The sequence below is a fragment of the Pterocles gutturalis genome, unplaced genomic scaffold (assembly GCF_000699245.1).
Source record: "Pterocles gutturalis isolate BGI_N339 unplaced genomic scaffold, ASM69924v1 Scaffold30183, whole genome shotgun sequence".
Classification (NCBI taxonomy): Eukaryota; Metazoa; Chordata; class Aves; order Pterocliformes; family Pteroclidae; genus Pterocles; species Pterocles gutturalis.
The window spans coordinates 439-24,874 of NW_010123943.1; the positions used below are offsets into that span (position 1 = coordinate 439).

Here is a 24,436-nt window from a genome sequence, read left to right on the forward strand (position 1 = left end):
CTCTCAGTTTTCTTCGGGAAGTTTTAGCCTCAATCGGTTGAATTGCATGGACTTGTGAGAAGATGTGTGAAGATGCTGTGTGCATTCTTCATTCTCAGAGTTGTTTCTCTGCAGCTATTTATTATTTGTCTCATTATTTATTTGTAATGCAATTGTAAGTGTAAACTCTTCTTTCAGCAAGCCTGGTACCATATTCACAAACACACTTTTGGAAGTTAATAAATAAATACTTTTATTTTACAGATGAGATCATTTCAAGCACTTTTTTTGGAAGAGGTGGTCAAAGGAAATGGATAACTATTCAGACTTCAATACAAACAACCTTTCATCTTCAGCTAATATGTCTATTTCTTTGCCTGGACAAGCTGGACTCAATACCACTGGTGGTACTCCTTCTATGTCAATAAGCAGGCTTTTCCCAGCCCTGTTGGAATGCTTTGGAATAATTCTTTGTGGCTACATAGCTGGAAGAGCCAACATTATCACAACAACTCAGGCCAAAGGACTGGGAAATTTTGTATCCCGTTTTGCACTCCCAGCTCTACTGTTCAAAAACATGGTGGTACTTAACTTTTCTGATGTGAATTGGTCCTTCCTTTACAGTATTTTAGTTGCCAAAGCTGCTGTGTTTTTCTTAGTCTGCATTTTAACATTGTTGGTAGCTCGTCCTGAGAATAGATTTAGCAAAGCAGGTCTGTTCCCTATTTTTGCTACACAAAGCAATGACTTTGCACTGGGATATCCAATAGGTAAGTAGTTCCTTATGCTTTCTTCTTTGAAACTATTTTTCAGTGTTCTAGACATGTTTGCTTTTATTTTTCCATAATTAGTAATTGACTTCTGAACTACAGTTATGAGCTATCTAAGCCATTTCTCGAGTCACATTTCTTGACCTCAGACCACGTAAAGGAAGAAAACTGACAGCTGGTGTGAATGAGACAGAATTTAAAACAATCCAACTACTGTTGTCTATGTGGTCTTGTCATGTTAAAGTAAACCAGAGGGAAGAAAAAAAAAAAAAAAAAAAAAAAGAGGGATTTAAAATAGAATTTTAAAGTTGGTATAAATTACCTTAAACTTACTGCACGTTAAGAGTACCTTTATGGGAAATTGCCAGTTTCCCTCAAGACCAAAATTTCTTGCTTTGCAAAGTATGAGCCCGTATCTGTGGTCTCTGAAATAGCTATACGGGTTTTTTTACTAAGTTGGAATTACCTCTTGGTTTAGCTCAAAGAAAATATATGGCCATAATGTTGGTGCCTACTGTTTGTAGAGTGTATGTGACAAACTTTAAATCTATTCATAAGAAACTTTTAATTTTTGTGCTCCTTAAACGTAATTTATGTAGCCAATCATGTTTTATCCTTTAATCTTTATTCTGTTGTGGCCAGTAGACATGCTTTAGAACATAGTTTTGGAAGAAGTCTGTCTTTTAAGAGCAAGATTGCTGCGTGATTTGTGGTAACTTGCATTTGTGTATCTTAAATTGGAATTTTGTGCAGCTGTGGTGCTATTCTTGGGATGTGTAACTAACCACTAGTCCAGTGGAGCTAAAAAATTAACAAACAAACACCAAAGAGGCATTCAGAGTATAACTTGTATAACTGTGTACTCTTGTTCTTGTAAGCCTGTATTCTGAATTCCAAGCAGTATCAGTTATTAAACTTAATTTTATCCCAACCTGCAAAACTATTATTTTCTTTCCTTTTGTTAAGGAATATTTTTTTCTTTTTCATTTTTATGGATTTTCTTAACGATATGATAATATATTTTTAGCCATATATGCTATGATACTTAAGAAGTGATCTGGAGTTGTAGCAGGCTTCTCCCACCTGCTACTATCTGAATTGCACTGCTTTTTACCTGCCTTGAGAGGCTCTTTTGTGCCAATGTCACTTTCAGTGCTGCCTCTCCCCAGGCTGACCTGTGTGGCTGGTGTGGGAATGCACACTGCAGGTATCAGGATCTTCAAAACACACCTGGAGTGGAAGGCATTTGGAGAGGATGCCTGGACTATGTTTTATTTGTTTGCTGCTCCCTGAAGAGGAAGTACTCTGTGCCTCTCAAATTCTCTTGAGATCACTCTTATCATCCGGTCAAAGTTAAGATGAAAAAAGAAAGCAAATTTGTCCTAGCAAAGCAAAAAACAAGATATTTGATTACTGAATTGAAAATATAGTTACAAAAGAAAAGGTTAAATATGCAATTCCAGATTATATGTAACAACAGGTAGCTCCATATTTTAGATTGCTTGAGGAGCTGGCAGTTTCTTTCTGCCTATTCCAGGTCAGCATGCTCAGGAGAATCTTGCATCTTACTCTCTTCAAATTTGCTTGATATGTATAAAATATAGACAAATGCAAACTTTTTCTTCCTTAGATGAAAATACCATGTTTCGCTCGCTTGCATCTCCTGAGATTTGTTCCTCTTGAGAGAAATCAGAAGTATATCACAAACAGGGCTGTGGGGATTACGTCTTTGTTTCTTAGTACTGGATTAGAATGCCAATTAAGGTTTCTCTTTTTTCTTGTATTTTAAGGTTGTCTGAACATATTTCAATTGTATCCTTCTAGTTAAAAAATTCTTTCTACTTTGGATGACTTTCTTGTCAGATTACATTTTTCTTCGAGTATTTAATGATTTACAAGATATGATTCATTTTTTTTCTATGCACAATCTGGCCAAATTCACAACATTTAGTTCATCAAGCACTTTACTGGAATATTTAACACAACAGTAACACTGTAGCGCTTAAGAATTGTTTCTTTCTTAGAGCTGTTTATTTTCTTTCCTGTCCTTTCCCTTCTCCCATCCCCAAACTTTCACCAGTGTTTGATTCATGCTGTCAGGTGTGCAAACTTCTTACTGTTAGTGGCTTCTCTGAAGTGTTTGCAGGACTGGGCAGCAAAGAATGCCTTGCTTATTCCTTTTATGTATGGTGACAGGTAGTGTTTTGAGCAAAACCTGATCTTTTTGTGGAAATATATTTTTAAAGGCTGCTTCAATCGAAATTTGTAAAGGAAAAATGTTGATGTGGACGAATCTGTGTATTATAATAATACTATTTAAAAAGGCAGTTTGAACTCCTAAATAAATAATGTCCTGTGTTTTCATCCCATGTAGTTTCTTTAATAACCACTATGCAATTTTTTTGCTGTTTAACAAAGACTTGCACATAGGAAAATTAAAATGCAGGTTAAATTTTCAAAGATCACTACTCTGTTTTTCTCTAATAACTGTTACAACAGTTCTACACTCCAAAGTGTTCTTGGGATGAAAAACAACTGGTACAGAGGTTTACTAGCATCCCCCGACGTAGATAGAATCACCATGACAGAAAGTTTTGTCTGTTTGGTTTTTATTACTGGGTGAGATGTTACAACTCTGACAGAACAGCTTCATCTACTCTGCGGTACTGTATTGTTAAAACACAGGTGTAGCAGAAGTGTGATGTGGATGATGGCTCAGTTACATGACTTTAATGGTACTAATTGTATTAAGCATGATCAACTAGTGTATGATTTATATGTAATTTTGAGCAGCTGGGGTGTGGAGAATTTTTTTTAAGTTATTAAAATATCTTTGATTTTTTTTTTTTGTTATGATCAGCAAGCAGGCACTGTAATTTAAATAAAAAGCAAATTTTTAATCAGAAATAGAAGTTGTGGATTATTTTAACTGTCTTAATGATTCCTTAAGAGTGATTTATTTTTTTTTTCCACCACTGACACAGTAATCTACATTGGTTACGCCTTTTTCTACCCAGGAAAATGCATTGTGACTTCATACATCAGTTAAAGTACTTATAGACCTTAATATGTTGTATTAAGTATACAGTTTCACTTCGACAAAAAAAATCATTTATTACATTTTTCACTCGGGTAATTTACATGTGACTTTTGTTGAGTTGCATTTGATTGAAATGGGCATTCTGTATAAAGCAGCATTAAAAATTAATTCTAAGGTTTGAGGTTTTAGAAAAATATTTACTTGCATAAAGTGTTCAGCATGTTTAAAGTGGTTCAATTTTTCAGAATGTATTTAGTGTTTCAAACTGGCTTGTTAAATGTGGTAACTAACCACAAACTGGGTAATTCTGTTCAGCAGTTTATTGAGGATTTTAGGACAGGTAGCTCTTGTATATGTACTTTAATCATGCTCTGTAAGAGGAAAAGCACCTTTAGTGCCTCTTCTTATATATTGTAAATCAACTAATTGAGAACATCAGTTTATTCAATCTAAAGAGGAGATTGTTTATAGTAAGTTTTGATTTAGCATTTTGTAGATCCTCTCATTCCAGATGCTTAAATAATATGCAAGTAAAAACCTTTTGGATTTTGGAGAACATAGTCATGAGGGAAAACTTTTTCATAAAAAGTGCAGATTTAGTATACAAGGGGGAGATGGAAATACCTGCAACAGCTGACTGCTAAGTGATTGTAAACTTTATTTAGTACTTTGAGTGGCAAGTTATCCCGTAGAAAGGTCTAGTAGGTGTATTTATGCAATAGTGCTTCCATTTTTTAAAATATTTTTTGTAGTGCAAGTAGAATTGGACCTGCATATTAAGATACTTCTTCCTGGGGAAGAATGTGTTTCTCTCTAACTAGGGTGGAAAAAACTAAAATGGGAAGCGTCACTTGCATATTTTTGAAAATTATTGCAAGTAATAACATTATGAGGCAGGTAAAAGATAGCATCCTACTTTAAAAACATGGGTTTTTTCAATTCACCCTAGACTAGAATCTTGTGTATCTTTGCAGAGTCTTTTCATGATTTTTTTAAGTGCTGTTAGCACAAACTTGAAATAAGAAGCAATTCTACCTTGACTTAGAAGTATCTAGTAGCAATGAAAACAAATGCTCATGATTTAAAGTTCCTTGAAGGGACCAGGCCTACAGCAATAACTCTTGTGCTTAGTAGTCCCTGAGAATGAACTAATAATTATGTGATAATGTATTTTTTGTTTGGTTGTTGCTTTGCTGTGTTGTACTGTATCAATGTAGAATGATCACACCTGACTTACCCACTGAAAACTGGTTAAATTCCAGAGATGTGAGGCTGCCTTAAGATGAGAAACAACCTGTGTCCTGCAAAGGTGCATTTAATTCTCCCCAACTCTCATGTTTCTGGGGAGGAAAAGCAAATCAGAAAAAAACCAAATTTTTTTCAGCATTTGGGATGACCCAAAGGGTGCATGTGATTGTTACATTGTTTTATTTCTTTTTTTCTGTAAATGTTGAATATTTGTAGAATTATTAAATAGTGTTGGATAGTTAATTTTTGTTCTTTAATGTGTTCATTAGATGACTGTGGCCTAATGGTGATTGGGTGTACTTCTCTTACTACATCATCTTATATTGATTGTAAATGCAGTTACTTTGGAAGTAATTCAATAATTTTTCTGTAGTTTTCAGACAAGAAAATTTAATTTCAATATTAATGTATTTTTGTACTGAAATGTTATCACTCATCACTTTTCATTTCCTGTCTTCTAGTTGAAGCTTTATATCAAACCACTTACCCAGAATATCTCCAGTACATTTACCTAGTGGCTCCAATATCTCTTATGATGCTAAATCCTCTGGGGTTTATCTTCTGTGAAATCCAGAAGTGGAGGGATAATCGCACTGTGTCACACAGCAAAATCAAAATAGTGGGCCTAGCACTTCTTCGAGTTTTGCAGAACCCAATTGTGTTCATGGTCTTCATAGGAATTGCCTCAAACTTTATTCTTGGCCAGAAAATTCCTGAATACCTTGAAAACTTCCTTGATGGACTGGGCAGTTCCTTTTCTGGCTCTGCACTTTTTTACCTTGGACTAACTATGGTGGGACAAACAAAAAAACTGACGAAGGGTATGTTTATTGCACTGATCCTTCTCATCACAGCTAAACTGTAAGTTCGATTTATGTACTTTTATACTTTTGTTCTCTAGATGCTTTAAACTCTGAATATACTGGTCAGATGGTTTTTGTCTCAAAATAGTTATAGTGGTAGTGTGTTTCTCTTCCAGTATCTTGGGTGAATGCTTCCCAAATTCTTTGATAGTATACAGCTGTTAACTTTTAAAGGAAATTTAGCAGACCACAAACCTGTTGTCAGGCTCTGCAGAGAAAAAAAATCAGGTGTGCTGTGGCTTCATGGACTGCCCGCAGGCCATCCGTCATGAATTGAGTGTATGGGGAATTACTAGCTCAAATTATAATTTACTATTTAAATACTTAGACAGGAGTGAGTTGCAGTATTATTAGTATTTGCATCTTCTTTGGATTAAACAATATATCTCTAAATTAGTTGGGTTTGCTTGCTTTGTCTATAAACATTTGAAACTGTTACGTTGCAAGAACTTAAAATGATCACTTTACACTCTTAAACAGTCTGACTTTTAAGCATGAATAAATGACAAGTCGTATTTATTTGACATATTTGACGTATTTAAATGACAAGTCGAAGTTTTACCATCGTTACATTCCCTTCAATATATCTCAGTTACTGGTGAACTAAATATTTTATTTGCTACAGAGCTACAATTAACAGAACAATTGTTTGGTAATTAAGTTTGTACTGTAAAGTTTGAAGGTGCATTTGAATATCATTGCAACTAGCTAGCAAACTTGAAAGACCTAATTTGTAAACTAGCTCAATGACAAATTTTGTAAAAACGTGAGAAGAAATGTTTTTTAATGTTACCACTTTGCCTTACTGGTGAGTTGATGTAATTAGCCTGTGAGTGAGTCTGTGTGGCTAAAGGTGAACAGAATAGCATTGATGAAGGGTTTTTTTCCTGGCCAAAACTTTCAGAATGAGATACTTATTCTTGAGCCCTTGTTGTATTTCAGACAGCTTACATAGAGGCGGTCTAATTTTCAAAGCTGCTGACTGCTTATAGTTACTATTAGTTTAACAGTTGAAAAATTAGGTGGTGGGGTTTTTTTATATTTTACCTTTCTAAATCTGATGTTTATACAAAGAACACATCTGTACAATTAGATAATATGCTTATATCCCAGAGGTTGGCATCATTTTTACGTTTGTTTTTGTGTATGGGTGTTTTTGGTTTAACTTCTGGCACACAATTTTTAAGCAGGTGGTAAGTGCCATGGTGAAAGTAAAGGCAGTAATTCAAAGTGATGTCACTATTTTGCTTTTCATGAATGGTATTCAAACAAGCCTTAAATTTTCTTTTGGTTAATTTTCTGAGTAAAGAATAGCCTATTGCTATAGCTTGAGTAATTTTTTTTTGTAATTACTTTTTTCCCTCTCTTTTCAGACTTATGATGCCATTTCTCTGTAGAGAAATGGTAGAACTCTTGGACAAGACCGACGACGTAGTCAACCACACCAGTTTATCAAACTATGCATTTCTTTATGGAGTTTTTCCAGCAGCACCTGGTGTCGCAATATTTGCAAGTCAATTTAATATGGAAGTAGGAATTGTATGTAGTTAGCGTTTCCAAACATGTACTAACTTTGAGCTTAACTTTGATGATGAAAACTTGAATAAATAAACAGGTTTGATGAATTTGCTTTTCTGTAGCTTAGTAGATTTACTTCTACTACCTAGATCTCAAATATAAATTATATTTCAGATTGTTAGTTAAGCAAAATACTCTTTCCTGATGTCTCAAGTGTCTTGATAGTACACGTTCATAAGTCAGTCCTCATGCTCTTTTTATTCATGACTCTAGTAGGAAGAACTAGGATAATTTTAAATATAAAGATTTTTATCTTTGTTGTGGGTTTGTTAGTTGTTTGTTTGTTTGTTTGTTTGTTTTCCAAAGACCTTATATTTGAGATAGTTTTTTGGTAGGAAAAAATAGAAATGATGTTACTGATGCAAGCAAGAACAGTGCTAGCTTAATACTGAAAACTTACAGAGAACTTATCCTTTAACTGATTCTGTTGTGTTGCCCCTTCATTTAAATCTTGCAATAGAAATTTGCAACTTAAGATACGAATTTTATAACTGTTTCTTTTCTTCCACTTGAAGTGACATTAAAACATTCCTGTTGACTTCTATTATTTTTAATCTTATCTATTTTTGATTTGTTTGGATGTTGTTTTCTGGGGTTTTTTTAAAATTTTTTTAAGAAAAGGAAAAAAAAAAAGGACACTGAAAGTAAACCTTGCAAGATAGATTTTTGTGCCCAACAAACTGAGGAAATCTCTTTAAAACAGAGTTCTGTAGTATCTGTAGTGTGAGTAAAAATTCACACTTCCATCACTGTGCAAATTCTACAAAGCAGAAAGACAAAGAGAAGCCAAAATAGAAATCACTTAAATGTAAATATATATGGCTTCTTCCCATGAATTGGTGTGTATTAGTATTTGCATAACTACACTTGTTTATTTGCAGTGTTAATCTTTTAATCCAAAAAATGAATTGTGACGTTGTAAATCCACCCCTAGACTGTAGTCATTAGTATGTTTGACACCCATGAAAAAGCTCTGTAAGAATTTACCGTAAGGAACTGTGCATTCCTACTATTTCAGAAACTTCTTAAAATTTTCATTTTTACTGTATATATAAAATGGATACTTCTCGGCTCAAATCCTAAATAATTTCTCGTAGAAGCTACTTGGTGATTTGTTAAAGGTCTATGTATGTTTAAGTTAAAGGTACAATTTTGCCAGTGGTTGTATTCCTGAAAGCAGATTATTTAGCTTGAGTTTATTTTATTAACTCTGTGCTTGTTTCTGTTTGACTCTTTCTGCAGATTACCTCAGGCATGGTGATAAGCACTTTTGTGTCTGCGCCTATTATGTATGTTTCTGCGTGGCTGTTGACAATTCCATCTATGGACCCCGACCCACTGGCATCTGCACTCCAAAATGTTAGCTTTGACATAAGTATTGTCAGCCTCATTTCTCTGGTAGGTGTTGGCGAAGTGAAATACAAAAGCACACTGTGATGTCAGGGTAGTGTTAGTAAATAAGCAGCAAATCGAGTCATGATAAGATGAGACATTTCGTCATTGTATCCTGTTGCAGAAGGATGAGGAAGAAGTTAAAAATCTTTTTGATTTAGCAATGGGTAAGCCAGAAGGTTGCACTGTAGAGGAAGATGTGTAAGTGAATTAGAGCAATGGTGCAGGGTTTGAGAGTTTGGGATTTGGCTACCTGATACATGAAATGTGTGGATGAGCAATCACCTACTCGCCCTTAGTCCTTCATTTTTTAAAAAATAATGGGTTGTGGGGGAATAACAGTAGTAGCTTACCTCACAGGGAATAATTACATCAAACCATGTGAGGCATTTGGATAACACAGTAATGGAGGCCATGTAAAAACTTCAGCTCCAGAAACATCAGTGAATATGTATTTAATGAAGTATTCATGAGTATTAATGCAAATGTTTAACTTGGAAATTTTCGTTTAGCTTTATCAAATTCCTTTCCTAGGAATTCTGAGTGCCCAGTTCTTAAAAAGGGGGTTGATATCCAGTGGTTGAAGTCCAGTGTGGATTGTGTTTTGGCTTTATAGGGACTAGAGTTAGCGTGTTTATTTTGTTTGCTTTTTTAAAATAAAAACATTCATGTTGGAGGAAGTTGCAGTTTTCTTGAGTTGGTGTCTCACTGAAGTCCTGTTGTCTTGAAACTGCTTCAAGGGAAGCCACAAGTGAACTCTGCCTCTTGCTGTCACAAATAATCTTGGGAGATTCAGTAAGGATGGTGGGGGGGGCAGGGAGGTGGAACCTTTTAAATTCTAAATTGCTAGGCTATTCTGTGGTCATTTATGTCCTGAGGAACAACCAGGCCTCTGTGCACTAGAGGCAAGACTTTGGTACTCTCTGGAAATATTTCACCATCATGAAAACACAAAGATGCATTGCTTTTTCTGGACATATTTTTCTGAGGACTGGCAGGAGATCGTGTGGAGCTGACTACAGTAGTCATGTTGCTAAGAAAGTTGTAAAGAAGATTTGTTGTACATTTAATTTTGCCACAGTCTGCCAGAACACTCATCTTGTTCTTCTGTTTTTTGTTTTAGTCTTAAATTAAATTTTATCTTGTGTGTTCCAGATCTGGTCTCTTATTGTTGTTATTCTGAGTAAGAAATACAAACAGCTTCCTCATATGATTACAACAAATCTACTTGTTGCTCAGGTCAGTAGTAAGAAGAGTGATGTTGGGGGTTTTTTAAGTCTTATTTTTAACATTTTTACAAGTTTGGTTTCCATAGTTATATCTTTGTAGTCATCTAAGAAGGGCAGAGGAATCTAATGTGCAACTTAACAAAACAATTTCAATGCCTTAAAATACACCTTTGAAGAAAATGAGAGTTGATGCTGGTAGGACGGTTCTCAAAGAGAACTGTAAGCAATCAGAATGGAGTGTGGCTTCTGAAATATATTTTTAGCACTATCAGTTACTGCCTAATAGTGTTGAGTGCACTTCCATGTCAATTTATGCCAATCTGAAGTCAGCAATGCCAGGATCAGCAGCAGTGTGTGTTTGACTGTGGTGACCTGATTCAAGGAGCTAAATAGGAAACTAATCCCCGTGCTTGTTAAGCTCCGTGAAGGGGCTCGCTGAGGGATCAGACAAGTGCCAGTGCTGGTGCAAGGGAGGGATGTGGGAATGCATGGCTGGTGGCTGGGGAAAGGCAAAGCCAAATAGCTCTGGATTAATTTTAATTGTTGTTTAAACTGAGAGAAAACTACATGTTCCTTCTTGCCTTGAAGTCAACAGCACAACTGCTGTTAAATTCAGCAAGAGCAGCTTGTGCTTCTAATACATCTGGGTGATAGTGCTTTCTGGAGTGTTCTGTACTTTGAGAAAAAAAAAAAAAAAAAGAGAGAGAGTAAACTCTCTGAGGTCTGACCATGGAGTCCCATTTGAAAAAAGTCTTGTATGAGAGTTGCAGATGCTTCTTGTCTATAACAGCAAAGGTAGCTTTATTTTTTTTTTTTAATTTGAACTATTGTATTACTGTTTCCATAATATTTCAGACTCTTTTTTTCATATTACTTCAGTACTAAAACAGTCATACGTGAGGTATCTCTTGGTGAAAGCTTGTGTCATTCTTGGCTGAAAAAACATCTGTTGACCTCAGCTTCATGTCAAAATCCATTTTAGATAAATGTTTTGTACTTAACAAAAGCTTACATTTTACTTGATATATCAAGATGAAGATTTTGTATTTTTTCCTAACTTGTCTTAACTCTCAGTTTATCTGAACTATATATTTGCTGTCAAAAAAACCCTGAAGATTGGATACCCTAGTCAGTATCATAACTAATACTGAGCTCACTGCCTCACTGCTTTACTGCTATCAGAACTGTCCAATTCATATAATTACACTCCAGTGAGTCTGTGGGTGGTGTTTCAAAGCTTATTGTAGCAATATTACAGTGTGTTCAGTTTTTCTTGTCATTTTGCTTTCGCAATTTAAATGATGGCATCTTACCTTTCTTTCCAGTTTATTGCTTGCATTGGAATGGTGGTATGGAATTTCATTGTTAAAGAGAAAAACATCACTGTGCAGATCCTAGTATTTATATTCCTCTACAGCTCACTTTATAGCACCTACCTGTGGACAGGTATGATTTTTCTAGGCAGAACCTAGGTACCGTAATAAAAGATTGATGTACTGAAATAATTTTATTATATTCTTCAGAGTAATTGTTCCTTTCACTTGTATGTCGTTCTACAGATGTGTGTACGCGTAAGCTGTGCCAAGCTGCAGCGCTAGCAAGGCAGGGCTGTATCAGGCTCTGCTTCTGCTATTGGAAGCTTATACTTAGGCAGGTCTTGTTTGTCTTTGCTAGATACAGCAGCCTTGCTAGCTTGTAACCAGAGACAAGAACATGCTCTCAAGGCAGAAGCAATAAATAGAGTGAGTGTGGTGGGTTGCCCTTCAGCTCGTCAAAAGCTTATTGACAGCTTTTAATCATTGTATAATTTAAGATTTTCAAACATTCAGCATTAAGAAGATTTAAAAACCTTGTGCCTCAGAAAAGTACGAAATACAGAATGAAGGGAAATACCAAAGTAGCTTTAACATTTCTTTCCCCTGGCAATTGCAATTTCTAAAAACATGTGTTCTGCAGATGTAGATGATTAATGAAGGGATTAGTTGAAATAGGCAGACGTGAAAGATGCATCAAGAGACTTGGAGAACCTTACATGTATGATAAAAAAATGAGCCTTTGGTTATTCAGGAGACTTTATATACCATTTTTGAGTCCAGAAGTTTAAGGGTTTAATTCCTGTAGTTTTTTTGTGGAGTAAATTGTGTTTAGCTGAAATAGGTAGCTCATGATTAGTGTAGCCTAAAATAAATATTTGCTTTGCTTCAGCATGGGAAATGTTGCTGAGCTTCCGAGTTGTGAATAGAATAGACACTACCAAAAGATACTCTCATATATAGTTATTATTGTAAAAATATGTGAAACCTTTTTGTGAGATTTATAATTGACTTAATAAAGAACTAGTCAGTTTTTAAAGAAACATCATAACAGAATACAAAATTATTTGTTAGTTACTTAAGTTTGTCAGTCTAGATCAACTGCTGTTGATACCTTAATAAATTAGTTACTTGTGTCTCAAGTGATATCTTTTAAACACTTGTGAACCTTCATAAGCATTTGTAAGTGTGTATTAATATAAAATGTGCTGGAATTTTGTCAGTGCTTCATTATTAATAATGATTTTTTTGAGATAATAGGTGTTTCTATTTTACTTTCTCAGAATACAATTAGAAAAAGAATTTTGGACTATTTGAAGGTCTGAGAAGAATATCTTAGTTATTGGGCAGGTCACATCATAGAGTGTGTAGATTCTGTAATTATCAGTTACCTTTTTAAAGATAAACAAGGCATTTCTTTTTTTTTTTTTTTTTCTTTTGGTAGGTTTTCTATCTTTCTCTTTGTTTCTGTTGAGGAAGAGGGAAACAGTAAAGATTCCCATTGGGTTTATTATCATAGCTGGATGGGGGTAAGTTAATTCAGATGTTTCCCTGCAGAAGTAGTAGAAGCATGGCAAATATGTTACTTTGCTCATATTTTGCTCTTTCAGACTCCCAACACTTCTGGTGGGAATCTTACTAATTGTTGGTGATCGTAACAACACTAGTATTGACTCTGCCTTTTTCTATGGAAAATATCAGGTATGAACGTGTTCTGCCCTCATCACTTTAGACTTCTGACATGTCCAATGCATTATGTTCTGTGTTTTCTTCTTAGATCTAAGTAGCTTTCAGTTGAAGTATAGGCTACTATAACAGTGTCATTATAGAATCCTTATAGATTGATACAAAAATCTATTTCTGTAATGAACAAGCTGGAAAACTTGTTTGAACAAGGACCTTCACATTTAGGCAACTATGACTAAGAAAAAGAGGGAGTAGGCTTCCCAAAGAAAAGGCTTAGGAGTGGTAATGAATTGCAGAGCCCTTTTCCTGGTGACTAATTTGTAGTCTCGCTTGATGATTATCTAAGATTGTTACTATCTGATAGCTAATTCATAGCTTTTGGTCTGTAATAGATAGGATTTACATTACGTGTGTAGCAGCAACTGCTTGCACTATGGGAGACTTCTCTGCACAATCATGGGTTGAAAGTCCCTGAGCCTGAACTACCATTTTTACCAATAAATAGTTCCTCTTATCAGAGGATGTAAAGTGCACTAGCATTGACATTTGTCATGTTTACCCTCTGTCTTTCTTATGGAGAGAGAGGCTACAGGTCTCTCAAGATTATTCATATGGCGCTTTCACAAGTATTAAGTAGCCTCACAGTGGACTCTGGGTATCGATGGCAGATGATTAGAAGGAAAGGTTAATCAATAGGATGCTCCCCATTGTTGAAAGCATGGAAATTAGGGCTGTGCCGGAGGGTGGCAAGAGCACATTCCTCTTTGGAATTAAAAGGTACCTGAACAGAACTTAAACCGGAGCACTAATGATCCTGGGGGGAAAGATGATCATGATGAGGCGATGTTTTTGGATTTCATGGGAAATAGGGGTCCTCTCTTCAAAAAACAAAACAAAACACAAAGCTGAGTTACTTAGGCAAGGAAAATAAGTTAATCTCATGTATTGATTGGTCTTTCAGTGCCACAAGATGCAACAGCAGTAAATATAGAAAACTGTCTTATTCAGATGCATTTGTTAGTATATTTAGGAAAGTACAGAAGTTAGAAAGACAGATATATGCAACTATTTTCCTTTATTTTGTATTTAAGTGTATTTTCTTTGCTCTCTTAACAGATAATTACCACAGCGGTGATCCTGTTCATCAGTATATTGATGTCAGGTATCTCACTTATGTGCATGAACAGAAATAGGGAAGAGTCAACCTATGAGGTATTGAACCCATATTCACCACGTAGCCAAGTAGAGGAGGTTGAAGTGGAAGGGAGTGAGGGGAATCGAGTTTCAGCCACTATGCCTCAGCCTTCTCCAGGATCTTTTGCACAGCCTTCTCCAGGATCTTCTACACAGCCATCTGCAGAAAGAGGTAGAGAAAGTAGATTTGTAAAAGAATAAATGGCTTGGGATACAATAAAATAATGTTCCAAATTTAATTCTGACTTGGGAAGGACAGTTGTTTACACCTTCAAGTGTTACACTAGGACAGAAGAAAATAGGGATATAACTGCTCAAGGATTTAGGTTTATGTTTCTAAGGAAAGTTTGCTGGTTATCACTGTAAGGGTGGGGGAAGTGGATAGAAAAAAGAGCATGTGTATGGTTTTTATGTGAGTAGTGGTATCTTGATAAGGATGTGACAAATGCAGTCCACTAGGAGACTTAGATTGTTTACCCACTGAACTGTCTCTGTCAGAATTAACTGTATGCCTGCAGCGTTGCTACTCAATGTGTTTCTAATCCTTGTTTGTATGTAGCCTTTGTGATCACTTCCCATATGTTTTTCCTCTAGCTAAAAGTACTTGTGTTGCTTCCATAGTGATAGTGCTATGTTAAATATTTCTGTGCTTTGGTAGTGTAACCCATGTATCCTCTCAGCAAACTGGAAAAGTGAAGTCTGATTTATCTTTTTGGGTTATTGTCGAGCGTAACAGTTAAAGCTGTATAGAATTTACTGCTGTACTTGGAAAACAAATTGTGGTAGTGAAGAGGAAGCTAACATTCCTGTTACTGTATATGCTTAACAGGTTGCTGTTCTTGTCAGACAACAAATGGTGAATTATCCTGTGCTAGAGAGAGCAGCAAAGCAATATCAAATGCTGTTGAAAGCAAGGTTCCTCCAATTGAGACAGGTAAAGCAGTAGTGTCTCCTTATTTTAATATTGCAAACTCTTCCGCAACATTTATGTGTGGTGTTCTCATAAAGAAACAGTTTGGGCTGTTGTTCTCTCAACTCTGCCTGAATAACTTATGTTAATATTAAATTCAAGTGTTAGGCAGTATGTTAGGTGCTTGTGCTCTTCTGCCTGATTGTTATTAGTAATCTTCCAATGCTCAAGACACTTTTACCATTAAGCAACTTTACCATGTCCTTCTGAGCATTTAGACTTTACGTCCCATATCGTTGCCATATTTGGACGCTGGGAAGTTGAATGCATAACCCTACTTTGCCTCAAATTTTCAACTTAAACATGCTTTTTTACAATGTCATATTCAGATCTTGTGTCTTCTAAAAAGGCCTTTGAAGCCTCTTTTGTAATCACGCATAGGTTTTGAATGAGAAACTTTAGACCTAGGGGAGCAAGCACTTAACTGCAGATTAGATCAAATGTCCCTGCTGCTGGATTATCCATGTCTGGGATGGAGCAGAGATGGAGAAAATTGACTATGGAAGCTTTATGAGTCACTGAAATAGAAAAAATGGATCAAAGTGACTGTTCAGCACCTGATGGAAAACTGCATGCTCAGCCCATTCTCATAATACATCGTGTTCAATAATCAAAGCTAGCTGCAGTGCAAACTTTTTTTTTCTTACTTTATTTTTCTTACTTTATTTTTCTTGTGTTTTTTGCATCCTTAACAAGGAAGTTCATATCCTTATGCATTGTTTGGGTGCAGCATAACTGTCAACAAATCTAAGTATTTCACACTGAAACATTGTTATGTCTCCCCTCATAAAATGCTAGCTTTCCACCTATTGCCAACTATTTTATCTGTTATGTAATTCAGACAAGCATCATAAGAATGTCTTCCAGTGATGGAGGAAGGCCAGTTTAATTTTCTTATCCTGAAAGATAAGGTAGAAAATATCTTATCATTGAGTGGAAATTTTTTTGACCTCCTGAGTGAACACTTCAAAACCATAAATCAGTAAAAGCAAATTGTAATGGATACACTTGTGTAAATTTGTCTGCAATAATTACTAATCCTTCTACTATCTCACTGAACTGCTATGGCAGATACCTGGTGCAAATACTTTGGTATATCTTTGCCAGGAAGTTTTTCACTGCCATCTAGAGGAAGATACTCAGAATTCCTTAGAACTCTGTAGCTGGAAGACAAGCATCCATTCTGTCTCTGTGTTTGTCTCTTTTGATTGATAGAATTATGACAGTGTCCTGATATACCATGTTAAAAATACAGTCACAGAACTGAAATAAATACCGTTGATTGTTTGATCTAGAGCTCAACAATGCTGAGATACAGAGTAAAAACATTAGAGCTGATAATATATTTGAAAAATCTATTCAGAAATTTTATTCTAAGTTTAAAAGCTATTCTGAGAAATGGCTATTTTTTCATTATTTCTAGTAGTCTTTTCCGAATGTTAATCACAACTTCAGTTTGCATTAAACCTTTGAAAAAAGTTTTGTTGCAAAAAGTTTCTTCATTTGAGGAGCACATGTAAAATACTGTTTTGTTTGAGAACAGATGTCTGAACAGGTCAAAGCTAGTATTAAATTTTGTGTGTGACTTCAGTACAAATACTTAAAATGTTATTTAACTCAGCAAGTTATGTTAATAAGTTGGCTCATGGAGTTCGTAAGTTAGAAGCCTAATGAAAAATTCTGGTTTGTTTTCTCAGCTGATCAGTGTGTGAGTCATTGCAGCGCTCAAACCTGTGTATTGGCTCAGGAAGAACAGCTTCTACAGACCGGAGACAAACAGCTGGCCAGACATGTGCTGCTGTGCTTACTTCTTATTGTTGGCCTGTTTGCTGTAAATATTTTTTCTCCCCGTGTCGTTTAACTCATTGACGTGGAATACTTTTAGGAAAGCTATGTAGACAGTCCAGTAAAAATCTTCCAGTTAATCATGTAACAATTCATTAAATAAATTAGAGGCCTTATTTTGGCCCCTTACTGGAAGAGGGATATAATGAAATTAATTTTTCTGTGCCACATCATAAATTAAAGTGAAGTTAACATTGATGATGTTACTGAGCAAGCCACACTGGAGAATCCTAAAGGGGAAAAAAAATTGAATTGTATCATTTGGTAATTAATTCATCACTACTACCTCTCTTCCCATTTTTCTTGAGAGCTAGTCTTTCTCCCTAGACAATAATCAATTAAAAATATAAAGTGAATTCTGCTTCTTAAGGAGACTGTACAAAAATTGTTTAATCTGATCATGCTTATATTTGGAATTTGGATTTTTTCTGGAGTGCTTTAGTAATAAAGAATAATATAAGACTTTATTTGAAATGGGAAAATGCAATTTCGCTGCTTTTGGTGGTGGTTTGGAGGCAACATAGCTAAGCTGGTGTTGCCAAGCATCATTACTGACTAGATCACAGTTGTGAAGGTGGCTGCTCCTGTGTAAAAGTGTGAAATACCAGAATGTAATGCGTTAGGGATATAATTTGAATTTTTAACTGTGACAGAGATGAGAAACAGCTCTCTCTGAGTGCTCAAAGTTGAGCTTTTTGTGGATGACAATTGTGGGGAAGTATTTTTATTTGAAATCGAAAATACTATGGCACAAATATGCGATACTGCAAAGCAGGACAGTGTGGCACAACTCTGTAATGTCATAGCTACTACTGCTGCTTTTCAGGTTCTGTTAAATTACAAAATGGAAGTTTTCCCTCTCTCAAATTTCCTGTATCAAATATTTCATGCTAATATGTTTTTTTACATTGTCTGTATTTAAGAGGTATCCTGAATGTTTGCCTCTCCTAGTTGTATCTGAATGATTACATAGATAGTATGAAATGAGACCAGTTACGTTAACGAATTAGCCTTTACACCCGAAGGGGTTAACTTTAGAGGTTTTTTCCTTCTGTCAGGCATCTAAAATAGCTGAAGTGGTATGTGTTTCAGCTTAACACAATCTTAACTATGCAGCAAATACGTAGAAAGCACTGGTCTCAGCTAAACAGGCCTAAAGGCAAATACTGCAAATCTGTCTGGGCTAACATTGCCTGTGTTAGGTTGAATACCTAAGCATGCTTAAGGCAAGTTCCTTATGTAAACATGTAAAGGGACAGGACCTGTGCAATGGTATGTTTTACATTATTCTGTGTAAAAACAAACAAGCCTTCTGCCCCTCCCCAGCTATTAAGCCTAACTAAAATTATGTTTTAAGGTGTTTATTTGTCTTTATCTGAGTAGTTTATTAAGTAAGGACAGTGAAAATTGTGCAAGACTCTATTAGCATGTGAAGAGTAAGAAAGTGCTTTTGATTTTTAACAGTCAGGTTAGGATTGTGGGGTTTGTTGGTTTTTTTTTTCTTTTTTCTTGACAGAATCTTTCCAGTTGTTTGTGGTGGCTGTTCAACCAAGAGCCTGGGAGGTTATATGTGGAATTGCAGTTCTTCTGTGCTGTGTTTAATTTTGGTCAGGTACTTATCAATATTTGTTCTGAAAATTACTTTGTTAGTTGGTGTTGCAGCAAATGCTGTTACAAGCACTGTAAGTTGAAGTCCACAAACAATGCTGAAGTCACCTGCTCCTTATGTTGTTTTGCCTTTTTTTCTCAAGTTTTTTCTTTTGCTTTGATAGCTTTATTATCATAATGCATGTCTTTCATGTGCATTAACATTTTCAAAGGTACAAATGACAACTGAATACCAAATACCTATGGAAACTGAGTAGGATTTTAGCCTTATTTGTACCAGAAAGCTTCACTGGTGTCGCTTCTGTGAAGTTACACCAGTGTAGCTGAATAGGTGCAAGATGGCTACATGGATACTTTTGCTATAAGGCTTTAAGTTCTTATTAGCCTTATTATTATTACATAGCCTATTTCAGTGCAAACTGACACAAGGTAGTTTTGTTATCTATGAAAGTGAAAGCAAGTAGGTGGACACAGATCCATGGACACGTGTGCCTACAAGATGCACTGCAGTATCAAGTAATTATAGTTTTAATACAAGAGTGGCACAGAAAAAATGAATTAACTAGCGCGAATTCTAGCATTCAAGTTACAATAAGTCAGTTATTTTCTTGATATTAACAAAGACAGATTTAAATAACCGGCTGTGTAAGAATACTGGTGTTTTAAGTGTCAGGTGGCATGTCACAGCGTTAGGTTTACTAAACTGTTTCTTGAAGTGTTTCTTTGCTGGACTGTTACATATTAATCTGTCTTTTTAGGCCCAAATGAAAAATGAAAGCAGAAACAAAATGCATTTTGAGTGATATCTAGAGAAGCATACTTTTCACATTTTATTTCTGTTCTTTAGAAACTAAAGTTTTTGCATAATGTTGCTTTTTGTACATTTTTTTCCTCCAGGGATTCATTTGCTTTGGTATTTTTGGCTTAGATAAGCATTTAATAATTCTACCATTTAAGCGAAGGTAAGGAGAATCTTTACACTTATACCTATAAACTTAATTACTAATTATAATATTTTTTAAAGGATATTGAGTGTTTAGTGCCATTGCATTCCATTTCCTATTTGTTTGATCTTCCAAATTGCTCTCCCAGTTGTGGAGAGCTAATTGCAGTTCACTGTGCATGAGTTTTTACTGCTGTCCTAATGACACTCCCAAAGACAAAAATCCCACAGGCTCCCTATAGATGAAATCTTTGGCAGATGATGGCGAAGTATGTGGTTGGATCAGTGAGGTGATGGATCTTCAGAAATAATTTCAGCTGATAAATTAAAACCTAGATGTGAATGCTGAACCAGATTCTGTCATCCGTGTTTTAAAGTCCTGTATTCATAACCTCATGCAAGTACTTTGTGTGGATGGACTCTTTAATTGGGAGCTCGCTGTGGAGGCGCAAGTTGTACAAAGCCATCTTTAACTTAGTGCTAGCTGGCTGCGGTGTCTATCCAGCAGCTAAAGCTGACTCCCAACTACTCTCTGTCATTTCTTCTGCCTGCACCTAGAATAAAGCCACACAGCATTCAAAGTTTATTAGGAAGATTGTATATAAAGTATTGGGCACTGAAACAGTTGTGATAAGCTTCGTGTAAGTTCTGTTCTATTGTTTGCAGTTTCCATAAAAATGCCTCCAATGGTTTATTTGCTAATTTTCTTTTTTTGTTGTTGTTGGGTTTTTTGTTTTGTTTTGTTTTTTAAGACTTGAATTTCTCTGGGGAGGAAGAGAAGCAGCAGGCCATACAGATCCCTGTGTACCTGAGGAAATCAGGATGACCTGTCAACAGTTTGTTCGTTATCATAGAGATCACTGTGTCAAAAGCATTGTCAAAGGCAGAAGGTAAGGTTCCTCCCTGCACATACAACCTGTTACAAAGGGCATAGCTGACCTTTTGGAAATAATTAAATGCAGTTTAATTTGTCTGTGGGTGATTCCTGTTGTGGCATATTTATTCAAACCTCAAGGTGAGGATTAAAAATTTAGAAACATTTCTCTGTTACTGATAGTCTCAAACTGAAACATTGAGGCACAGTTATCACATTACTCCATCTAGATTTTATATAAATTGTAAAAAGTTTTATATCATTAATGCATGGCCCCAGTTTTTGCATTTAGCTGGAGTTCAAGAGAGAAAATCTTTCGGAAGAGATGTACATATAATGCCTGTAATAGAGTGTATCTATGACTTTTGTCAAACTTGAGACCCTTGTTTGGTTTTTTTTTTTGAGATTAAGAAGGTGTCAGTGTTTATGTGACTGAATGTTTATTAATAAATAGCTTTTACAGGAGGTGAAGCTGTGGCAGCTGATGTGAGCGTGTACTCAGAGGCCACCCAATATGTGGGATTATAGTGTTCTTAGGACCTTTACACCTTCTGAGTTCATACAATTTCTTTTGCTCATTCCTCTTGTGAGGCCTAAACCTCAATTTATGAGATTAGCAAAGCTTTCAGAGCCACATTATGATACCCAAATCAAGGATTATGTATTCAGGTGTATAGAGGTGAATGAGAAGAGAAATGCAGATAGAAGCAGCAGATTGTGCCTTTATCAAAATACTTACTGTATGAAATGGAGACATGCAGAATTATTCTAACAGGACACTCCTACTTTTCTTGTCATGTGGGCTTTTAAATAGTTTGGTGGGATGGGGTGGTCTTTTGATAGTCTGAAACCACATTCCAAAACTGTTTTTTGACAGCATCATGATTTAGTTCAGTCTCCCCAGATACCAGTGGTGTTCCATAAGAAATAAAGTTATTCATTTAGGAAGAATGAACTATGGCAGTTCAAGGACTTGCTTCTCCCATGCCAGACAGAAAAGATGTATCAGAAAATATTTGCTTTGAAGTAGGATGGGTTTTACAGCTCTGTCTCCTGTGCCTCTGTTGCTATTGTGGTTTCTTGGGCTTTGAGCTGTTTATTTGGTTGGGTTTTGTGGGTTTTTTAAATCATATATCACCTAAGAATACAACGAAATCTGACATTTGATGTTTCATTGTTTTAATATAGCGTTTGTGTGGAAATAGTTTCATGTCTTATTTCTACTTGTGAGTTAAAGTAAAGCATTTATCTTCTCATTTTAAATGTTCATCTAACTTGATTCTATCCTCTTTGATTTAAACATACTGTAACTGAGAGCTTGTAATCATGGATTTTTATTTATTTTAATTTTTGCTTCTCTGCTAATAGATGTTAACACTTGCTCTGTGTTACTGCTGCTTTTAACTTAAAAAATAGAGAAAGAAGTTTGAGTTTTTCTGTGTAGCTCTTAATGATCGTCAGAAACCCTGCCCTTGGGTTCCATAGAGCAGATTTTAGATAACCTGAAACATTCACTGCTGCAGGTAAACTTCTGAATGGTATTTTTACTGCAACTAGATAGATGTTAGTGGTATTGCCTCATAAATATGTAAAAGAAAATTAGTTTAGTCTTGTTGTAAAGGTTTTGTTTATTCTTAGTACTGCCTGTGTGGTAAATATTTAACCCGATATGCAAGTTAAGTGGTTTTTGTTTACAATATATGTAAGAAGTTAGTGTCTCTTTAAAGCTGAAGGGAAATTATAAAATGGAATTAATGTGGAGTTTGAGTTCCTGTTGCTGCAGGCATACTGCACTTAAATCAGATATTTTGTTGCAGAAATGGTCATGTTAATGAGTACATGGGAAGTAAGTATCCAAGAAATTGAATTACATTTTAGAATTAGAATTTTAGGAAAATTGCCACTTACGTTCACTGAAGTTATTTCACAAGCCTAAAATAAATTTGTACATACATTTTGCTTCTCATTGAGGTGTCTGTAGGAAAAGGTAGTGAACATTGGCATGTCCCTAATATACACAACTTGCAAATTCTCTTCTAACATGCTCTTAACTATCATAATGTCTTTCCTTGTTTCCTGCTATTTTTCCTTGCCTTTCCCCATCGTGCAGTGGTGATACCCGATTTACAGAACATGTGGGTGAATCATTCCTTTGACATACAGGTGTGGTGCAAAGATCTCCACTGGCATCTTCTTTGGCTGTGACCTGGTGAACTGGCTCATGCAAGTTGGCCTTGCCTCTGACCGTGGTGAAGCTGTGATGTATGGAGACAGACTGATGAAAGGAGGCGTCGTCCAGCATATTACAAATGAATTTGAATTTCGGGATGAATATTTGTATTACCGCTTTATTCCGAAGAGATCAGTTGCAGTTGAGAGCCATTGACCTGAGCATGTAGGCAGTTAGGGGTGAATGTGACCATCTCCTCTGCCTTCATCACTGAAATTGGAAGCAGTTCTTTCCCAGGGCTCTCAGAGAATTGTTTTATTCTGTCTTGTAAACAGATGTGGTTCTACCTGTGTCTATTCTGAAGGAAATGGTAGCAACTGATATTTAGTGAGTGTTCCAACCAGAATGCAACTAGAGCAAAACAAGATGCTCTGCATTTAGGGCATTTTTTTCAATTTTGAGCAAAACAAATAGTAAAATGATACGTGTCACTGTCGTATTATAGAGGCATTATAACAGCAGCTTTAGTGACTGGTGCCACAATGAAAAAAAAAAAAAAAACCAAACCAAAAAACCCATGAATGAGAGGTATTTTTCATGTTGCTGTATGCTTTCCGTATTTTAGTGTGATTAAATACTTGATTCCTGTTTACAGTCAGGCTTTCCCCTCACTTCACAGAAGTAGGATTTCTTCTATCATACCCCAGTTTTTATTACTCTACTGTTGTCTAACACCAGGAACAACTTCTAACTGTTTACATCTCAGATCAAGTCAGTTTTTTTCTCCCTTAAAGAGAAAATCCCCCATTTGTGTGTAAGTGGGGGATTTTTAATCCTCTGACTCTGATGTCAGAGGATTAAAGCTAAGGAAATATTGAGTGGAAAAATAATGGGTTTGTACATGCTTACAAAATTTTAAAAACATAAAAATACCCACCACTCCCCCAAATTAGGAAATGATACAATGGAATTTCACATAGTTGGTTCTGAAGTTTTGCCTTACAGTGGTCATAACAACGTTGTCAAGGGTAGACTTTCACCTTCTGAAATTAGCCTTTCCAGTTTGAGAAGTGCCAGCCTCAAATAAAGATGTTATGGAAGCCTTGGATACCTGTGCAAAGTCAAGATGAAAAATTTTATCAAATCATAAAACCTTTTAAATTAAATACAATGACTTTTAAATCTGTTATATAAAGAATCCTAACTGAACATCCAAGTTAGGGTTTAGAGTATCTAAAGATCCTAAAATTCTAGTATTGGTTGCCTAACACAGGGTTCTAATAAGCCTCAGATATCCCCCTACGATGTTTAAATAGTTACTCTAGTGTCATTCAGATTCCTGTGCAGTGTAGGCAGAATCTGAGAATCTGTGTGTCTTCTGCAGTATTTTGAAAAGATTAAAGACAAACTGTAGTATCTGATAGTCATTATGCTGACTTTTTAAAACTGCAAGAATGGCATTTATATGTCTATATAAATTTTTTTTTATAGTGAGGGAAAGGAACCCAGGTATTAAAAATAAAAGTTTTGCTCAAGCATATGAATAACTCTTATCCTTTTTTTAAGTCTCCCTTTTTTCTTTAGTACACAGATTTTTATTATAGCTACTTATGCATCTGTGTTAACAATTAAGTTATTTTAGCAGCATAAGATACTGTTGAAAAAACAGTTGTTTTATGGTAGCTGTGACTCCATGCAAGACTTATGTTGGAAAAATAATTCCTTTTACTGTCA

At 35.6% G+C, this 24,436-nt stretch overlaps 1 protein-coding gene across 1 annotated transcript; it reads left to right on the forward strand.

Moving 5' to 3' along the window:
• Positions 1–289: 289 nt before the first annotated feature.
• On the forward strand, positions 290–22,918 carry GPR155 (G protein-coupled receptor 155). The gene is made up of 15 exons (XM_010078114.1): positions 290–749; positions 5,499–5,898; positions 7,274–7,439; positions 8,721–8,876; positions 10,026–10,109; positions 11,425–11,545; positions 12,857–12,941; positions 13,023–13,113; positions 14,215–14,464; positions 15,122–15,226; positions 16,960–17,093; positions 18,624–18,719; positions 19,613–19,677; positions 20,411–20,548; positions 22,696–22,918. The coding sequence occupies exons 1-15, from the start codon at positions 290–292 to the stop codon at positions 22,916–22,918; spliced, it is 2,574 nt and encodes an 857-aa protein (XP_010076416.1).
• The last annotated feature ends 1,518 nt before the right edge of the window (positions 22,919–24,436 follow it).